The 8,622-nt window shown below is 44.3% G+C and overlaps 1 protein-coding gene across 1 annotated transcript; it reads right to left on the reverse strand.

The window, feature by feature from the left end:
• Positions 1-2,090: 2,090 nt before the first annotated feature.
• LOC147453231 (uncharacterized) lies at positions 2,091-3,140 on the reverse strand. Its single transcript, XM_086519117.1, has one exon. It carries the CDS (start codon positions 3,138-3,140, stop codon positions 2,091-2,093), a length of 1,050 nt encoding a protein of 349 aa, XP_086375243.1.
• Positions 3,141-8,622: the final 5,482 nt, after the last annotated feature.

Genomic DNA, 8,622 nt, shown 5'->3' on the forward strand with positions numbered 1-8,622 from the left:
TTTTTGGCACCTCAAACTCAAAAATAATATATTAAATACCAACTCCACAAGAGAGGTGCCGTGGAGTTTGGGGCTAGATTTAGGCCTTTCTCTTGCAGATTCTCTTCTCTACTCTCTTAAGCTATGGTTATTTTGTTGTGTACTCTCTAATCTAGTCTCCATCTCTTACACATCTCTTACACCTCCTTACAAGCTTGTCTATATCAATTCTCTGTTTACTGTGTGTGTGTGTCATAGTCTAGGTGAGTGTGTGTGCTTGGAAATTGGAAGAAGAGGTGGAAAGTTTGATGGTGATGGCTTGAAAGCTTATGTTGAGTACTTTAAGCGGTCGATCTCCCCCTCTTCTCCGAACAATAATCCAGTCACTCAGTGCATTTCCATCAGATGCTGTAAGAAGAGCTGAGTCCATTGTATTCTCCAAGAAGTAGATGTCTCCTGACACTAGACTATCATCCTCTGCAACAGTGTTTGTCACATTTATTTCTTGAATCTTCACTGAGGACTTGTTCTTCTCACCATGGTCTTCAGCTTTCTCTTTGCCTTTTTCTGCTTTCCATTCTCTGCAGTCTCTTTTCATGTGACCCTTCTTGCCACAATGGTAGCATTCTATGTCACTCTTGCCTTTAGCACTGCGGGACTTTCTACGAGACTGATTCCTCTTTCCACCTTTGTACTTTTCTTTGGTCCTTCCCCTGGAAACTAAGGCTGTTCCTTTGCCTTTGTCCATTGTCTTTCTATTCGTTTCTTCAGTAAGCAGACTTCCTTCTACACCTGCTATGTTCAAACCATCTAGAGGTGCAGAATTACTCAAAGCTGTGCGAAAAGTGTCCCAACTTTCCGGCAATGTGATCAACAGGAACATAGCTCTAACAGGTTCATCAAACTTGACACCTTGAGCTGACAACTGACTATAGATTGTGTTGAATTCATTCAGATGATTGGACATAGGTGTCCCTTCTTTCATCTTCAAGTCAACAAGCTTCTTAAGCCAATATACCTGTGAAGCTGCACTCTGCTTCTCATAAAGATCACTCAGCTTTAACCATGCTTGATAAGCCGACATCTCGTCTGCTACATTGAAGTAAACGCTTTCTGCCAAAGTCAGCATAATGGTAGAAAGTGCCAATTCATCCATTTTGCTCCATTCATCTTCGTCCATATCTTCTCGTTTTATCCCCTTGAGCTTTATAGGTTTTATCTGCTTCTTTTGTACCAACACGTGCCAAATCTGCTTCTTCCACAATGGGAAATTGGTTCCATCGTGCTTCTTGATATTGTAAAGAGCAGTGTCCTATGATCCAGTCATAGCTACGCTTCACAATAGTTTACTTTTCTGCGAAAAATTCGGTAGAGTTTCCCCTGTAAACTGACCTCTGAACCAATATCAACCTGTCAAATGAACCAAGAAAGCTTCAGATTCTGCAGAAATTTTGGCACAGTCTCCTTTGTAAAATGGCTCTGGTGTACTAAAAACAAACCAAAAAACAGCTCAGAAAACACTGTCTCTCTGACACTGTAAGCTGCGGGTAAACCTGTCCTGCACCTGTACTGTCTCTCACTATCCTGTCACTGTCCTATAAGCATAGACTACAACAATTCCTCAACGGAAGTGTTGTGGGTTAGGTCAACACATGAACATCATACACAGCAAGAATAACCATCTACTCCACCATACTTCATCAACAACAATTCAGACACAATAAACATAACTACTCAAAGAATATCAGAGTAAGCAGAGACAATACACTGAATAGTTGCTGCACTGCACCGTCATCCTCACATTCATATCAGAGAACAGATACATCGTGCGCAGATACATTCCCCACTTATATAGATAAATCCGACTTAACTACCCAGTCACAAGACATTCAGCAGACTGCAACTGAAAGACAGTTACATCCGACTTGGCAAAATACAGCTCAGTAAATATCCGATAAGTCAAAATCCGACTTAGCTATTCAGAGTCAGTTTCTAACATGTGCCTCTCAACACATGGCACGTCCCGGTGGTAGATTTCGCAGAAATCTGACCCGGATCCACATATCCCTTGATCAGGAATCCACTCTCTGCTGCACAGCTTCTTCCTTACTCTAGTTCTCAACATTCACTTTATGATCCACCAGCTCTGCTTCTTTTACTGCATCTGACTCTGCTGCATCAGCTTTTCCCATTTCCACCTCTTGTGCTATATCTGCAATCATAGTATCAATCTGCTCTTCTGCAACTTTCTCCTCAGCTACATCCTGCATCAAAAAACTATTAGTAAAATTCTCCTCTTTCTTTCCTGCCTCTGCAAGCTGCTGTCTCTGATTCTCTTCCATCTGCTGAACCTGCTGCTTCAAACAGTCTCTCTCCTTTTGCAATTCCTCCACTTCCTTCAACAATTGTGCTTCTACCTCATGCACTAACCTTGCCTTTATCACCTCATATGGATACTTAATGACAAATCTCATTCTCTCCTTGGTCTTTTGCCACATCTCCTGTGCAACCAAAGCTAACTGCTGCTTGAGGATAGACACTTCTCCTTCTTTCATTAATACTGCACTCAAGCTAATTTCCTCTTGTGCCAACATCTGTTGCTCTAGTACCTGCAAAGGTTCCAATCTCAACCTCTGCATCTCCACAGTGACCTGTAACTCTGCATTCCTCTTTGCCATGTCTTCCAACTCCAAAGCAACAGCTGCCTCCACTTTCTCAGTCCATTGCTTAAACTCCCCCAATGATCTCTTCACTTTTGCTAACTCCATCTTCTGTTTCCCCACTGTTTCCTCCATATCCTGCTCATACTTTACTTTCATCATAGCTATCTGCTCTTCAAACTCTTTCACCTGTGACACCTTTCCTTTAAACTCCATCAAATTTTCTGCATTCCTTTCAGCTTGCATACTCTGAACCTTCAGCATATTATTCTGCTGCCTCACAAATTCCTGCACCTGCTGCAGCATCTGAACTACTTTATCACTGTCCAATTTCCCAGTATCTACTGATACTCCAGAGACTTCCTCAACACTAAAGTCTAATCTGGAAAACACTCTGCTGACTGGTTCAGACTTCTTCCTCTTGTTGGATAATGTGAAAGCCTTACCAAGCTTTATTGGTGTTTCCTCTGCTTTTACCTGCATTGGTGAATCAACATCCATGGTGCCAAAATCTGCAAACTACATTTTTGCTGTGATTTATTCAAAGGCCTCTCCTGGAGTATATTTGGCTTTCACCAAATCCTCATAAGCCTCCATATGCTTAGCATTAAACTTCACAAATCCTATCTTTTCAGAATGCACCATGATGGGCTGCTCTATCTGAACTGGCTGCTGCTTCTCCTGCACCAGTTTTTCTGCTTTCACAGGCCACCTTGCTTCGCCACTCTGTACTCTCTGTGCAAAAAAGAACAATGCTGACAAGTAGCCACATAACCTACTATTTGCCTGTGTCTTCCTCTTGTCTGAAGAGTGAATCTCTGCTGCCAACTTTTCATACACCCAGTGGGCCCAGCTCACTTCTCCTCCTTGCTCTGCATAGCTCAATGGAGCAAATTTTTCTTTTGACATATAGTCAAACTTCACAATAAAGCATAGCCTCTCCAAGTACCACTTAAGCTGCTCTCTCCTAACATATGCCACATTCTTTAACATGTAATACTGCCTCTGGTAAAATATTCACCCCAGAGCCTCCATCCAATAACACATCATCAAAATTTTCTCCAAGAAAGTGTACTTTAATAACTAGTACCACAAAGTCCACATCTGCTGGATCAATTCTATTTGCTGCTGCTGGAGAAAATTGCATGTCCATTGTGCCAAGTCCATTCAGGTTCTGCAGCTTTCTGAACAATCTGTCTTTGAAAGCTGGAACCAATTGCAACAACTGATCCAAAGATAATTGAAGAGGTGAGCTAATAAGTATTTCAAACCAGTCCTTATCCTGTTTATTCTCCACCTCCTTACTCCCATTATTCTGCTCTTGCTTCTCATTTGGGTCATCCTCAACATCCACCTGCTTTGCCTGGTGTTTAGCAATCCTTTTTGTAACCTGATCTCTTACCCCTTTTTGCTCCTTCCAATCCAAAGGTGCTTTATCCTTAGACCTAGTCACTGCCAGAACTTCAACATGATCCTCCTGCACACATTGGTTACAGTCACAAGCCCATTGATGTTCCTCTTCATTCCCTTGCTGCTCCTGTTCTTGGTCAGTATCTTGAAGCTGCTCATCCTGAGAAAACACATCAAACAAGATTACATTTGCCTGAGCTGCTGGCTGATTTTGTTGCTGCTGCTCTTGCTGTTGCTGCTGTTGCTGATTTCCAGGTTGATTGGGCTGATTATATCTCACAATGGGCATTCCCCTTTCTTCCCTATGCTTCACCCATAAAGCACAATTGGGACCTACCCAGTGATCTGGTGCACCACAGTACACACAGGGTCTCCTATTATTATTGTTCTCCTGCTCTCTCCAAGGAGGTCTAGGAGGTCTTGCCCTCTGAAATGGTGGTCTTCCCCTAAATGGTACTGCTTGATTGGCTCCAACTTCTGGTCTTCCTCTTCCTATGTTAGGTGCTGTCTGCCCTCTATTCTTTGGATTATACCAACAGCTAGCAGTGCTATGTCCATCCCTTTCACAAATGTGACAATACACTTTTTCTTTAGGTGCTACAACAGAATAACCAAACTTTTTAAGTTTGCCTACCAAATCTTGCTCAATGCTCTGCTTTTGCTTGACTTTCTTCTTCTTACTGCTCTGTTTCTTCTTTCTTTTTTTTGTTTCCTCATCACTGTCTGATGGTGAGTCTGAATCTGAGTTCCCACTGGAATCTGTGTCTTGAGATTCTTCTTCTGAATCTGAGTCACTATCTTCTTTTCCTTTTGCCTTGGTCATGCCAAGTCTCTTCTCCACCCTTGCAGCAGCAGTAACAAGGTCATCCAGACCTCCAGCAATATCAATGCTAGCTACTGCTCCCTTTAAGCTGCTTCTCAATCCTTTCAAAAAATAACCTGCTAACATTTCATTAGTGGGTCTTTCATTCCCCTGCAATCTTTCTACTAAAATTCTGAACTTCTGTGCATAGTCTTCAACCAGCATCTTATTTTGCTTAATGTCTCTGAGTTTTCTCAGGACATCAGTCGGAGTCTTCTCCTTTCTAAATCTCTGCAGAAATGCCTGCTTCAAAGCATTATAAGTAGCAAAATGTGCAATATCATATTGGCTAAACCAACTCATGGCCTTTCCTTCCAATGTGGCAGCAAACTGTTCCATCTTAACTCCATCAGCATACATCACCTGATAGCCACTTGCCTGCCACTTAGTTTCAAACTGTGCCACATGACAGTCGGCATCTTCCTTACTCCCTGCTCTAAACTTGGCTGCCTTGACCTTTGGGTTGGGTAGTGGTTGAGCCATTGGAATGGGTTGTGGTGGTCTCCTAGGTCTTTGCCTGGTAGTCCCCCTGAAGTGGGTCAAACTGGATCCTTCTCCTGGTGGTTCTTCCTGCCAGGAATAAAGCTCCAATAAATTGCCTCACTCTCTCTTCTCCTGCTGCTCTTGATCCTACCCCTCCTTGGTCTACAGGTTGCTGCCCCTGAGCATCGGGTGATTGCTGATTGTCATGATCATAGTTAAATGGATCAATGTTTCCAGCCTGTGCTTGAGCCCTTGTGTAGTACACTCTTCCTACTCTCCTGTCTCCCTCTGACATGCATCACTACTTGAAAATAAACGTTAACCCAACGGATCGCCAAATGTGTTGTGGGTTAGATCAGCACATGAACATCATACACAGCAAGAATAACCATCTACTCCACCATACTTCATCAACAACAATTCAGACACAATAAACATAACTACTCAAAGAATATCAGAGTAAGCAGAGACAATACACTGAATAGTTGCTGCACTGCACCGTCATCCTCACATTCATATCAGAGAACAGATACATCGTGCGCAGATACATTCCCCACTTATATAGATAAATCCGACTTAACTACCCAGTCACAAGACATTCAGCAGACTGCAACTGAAAGACAGTTACATCCGACTTGGCAAAATACAGCTCAGTAAATATCCGATAAGTCAAAATCCGACTTAGCTATTCAGAGTCAGTTTCAAACATGTGCCTCTCAACAGGAAGTAAAGCAAAGATGCAATCCCAACTGTCTAACTCACAGTCAATACATCCTAGCTGCCTATCTAAGGGTGCTGGAGGGATCGCTCCAAGACCTGTATCACCGAAAGGATCTCAACATTCGAGAATCCCCCAGCTCAATAAAACCTCACTCGACCCTCAACAAAGGCTACAGTAAATCTGGCAGTACATAGACATCCCACAAAGTCATACATCCACAAATTTCCCATTGTATGTTGTAACTGCTGCGGCGGTTGTTTGCTGCGTGACTCACAGCCAGCAAACCCTCAACAGATATACATCATCTCTGACAATACATCCCATGTGGAAGTACCTGCAATGTCAGGATGAAATCTGGAATATCAAGCAGCAAACACAAGCTACCTGATGAACTAGTGGATGTCGCCTACAGTTTGTGTGTAGATGCGCCTGTCTCGTATGTGACACGCCTCCAAGAACTGTGAGCCGTCCTTCGATGTGTAGACAGCCACAAATAAACACTCTAGGAGTCTCAATATCCTCAGCACTTGCAGTCGTAGGCCGAAAACCCCAAATTTGCAGAGTCGGATCTGCACCCGCTGAGACCACGTAGTCGAAAATGACCTGCGCAGAACTTTGTCGAAGCCAAACGGTGACCGAGATGACCACAAGATTTGGGGCCGTGTCTTTGCCTGTCGAATTTGAATCACTCCAATCTGAGCTGGTGACTCTAGCCTCCTCCAGTGCTGCCCCGAGCCTCGATCTGAGCTCTGATACCAGTTGAAGGAGTACGAGCGGAAGTGCGACGCGAGAGAGAGAGTGCGAGAAGAAGAGCACGACGATATGGTGAACTCGCTCTACTGTAATGTGTAGAGCATAGTGAGTTCTTATTAGGTTTTAACAAAAGAATATGTGTACATACCTGACGGCCCGCCCACTTACCTGGGCGACCACATTGGGCTTTATACCCCAACACCTTGTCCTTGATTTGCGGATGCAAGCACGCGAGAAACTGCTCTCACTTGAAATGATCTCCATTTTGCATACATGTAACAACAGCTAGTTTCTCCCAAATAGACTCCAATTTACCCAAAAACAAAGCAAAATCTTCACTTACATCTTGCTTAAGCTTGCTCAATTGTTCACCGAAGTACGATGGAGAAACCCGCTTCTGAAAAGCTTCAACAAACCGCTTGCGAATCTTGCTCAGTGAGACTGCCGATCTACAACCTTCAATCCTTCAAACTAGGCTTTGGCTCGTCCTTGCGAAACAAATGGTAGTGCCTTCAATTTGGCTTCATCTCCCCAAATTCTCCTTTGCAATAGGTATAGCTCCAGATTGGAAAACCAATCTGCAACCTCTTCTTCTCCAGCAAGTACCAATTCAATATCATGCATCATCTTCAGGCTTTAAAACTTCAGAAGGAGCAATCAATAGATCCTCCGTGGGGGTACCACTGATGGAAAGGGAGAAGGGGAAACAAACCCAATACACTCCAAGCTTGCCTCTCTATACCCCAGGGATTAACGTGCATCCCTAACCACACAAAATTACATACACACGCACACCATCTGGCAGTCTCCAATGCACCGACTCGCCTACGAGCACCATCGACTATACACACTCACACATGAGCACTTCAACACAATAGACCCATTACCAAACCATCACCTGTATCCCACACATTGATGCATACACTCACCAAATCCTGTAAACACGCTCACATCGGGAGGCCTCACACACCTCGACCACACACAAACCCACAACCAATCTGCAACCACAATCACTCTCTCCCGCTCTCTCTCTGCACACCCACACTCTCGTGTGGACCGGAGCCAATGCTACCACGGACTAGTACAAGACAAGAGGAAGGAATAAAATGATTTGAGTCGAGCAATCACCATAAACCATAGAAAAACCGTGCATCAAAACACATATGCGGGTACAATGATGGCATCAATGGCCACGACAATCCCTGTTGTTCGCTTCCAGCCATGGGGGCTCTCCTTTAATCTTGTTTTGCGACTATCAACCACCCTTGTTGGCGGCTCTCAGCTTCCGTTCTTAAGAAATCGAGACTCTCTTTTGATATGGCGGATTCCTTTTGCGTCTACACCAGGAGCTTATGACATCCCTCATCACCACCGACAACCTTTATATGAAAGGGTGCACCATCTGCTCACATCCTTCTCCGTTCTTTTCCTGAGCTCGGCCAAAGCTTCTCCAAGCTCTTGCTCATGACCAACCTCCTGCTCCTTCTCCTCCTCAGGCTTTGCTCGCCATTCTCACTGGCCCTTGGCGACCTCTACACACCGCCCTTGCTTGGCAGCTCCTTTCTCGCACTGTTCGAAGCTGCCACACCTGGCTCCCAATGCCCTGTTCGGCATACATTTTGAAGGGCCTTCAACTAGCCGCACTTCTTCCTCCCGACTCCCTGGCCCTGATGGCTCAGATCTCTACTTCATGTGTAGTGCTGCCCCCTCCAATGGCCCTTGGCGACTTCTACTCACCCCCCTCTCCTTTTGTG

This window comes from Adiantum capillus-veneris, chromosome 8, assembly GCF_014529385.1.
Source record: "Adiantum capillus-veneris isolate H3 chromosome 8, ASM1452938v2, whole genome shotgun sequence".
Classification (NCBI taxonomy): Eukaryota; Viridiplantae; Streptophyta; class Polypodiopsida; order Polypodiales; family Pteridaceae; genus Adiantum; species Adiantum capillus-veneris.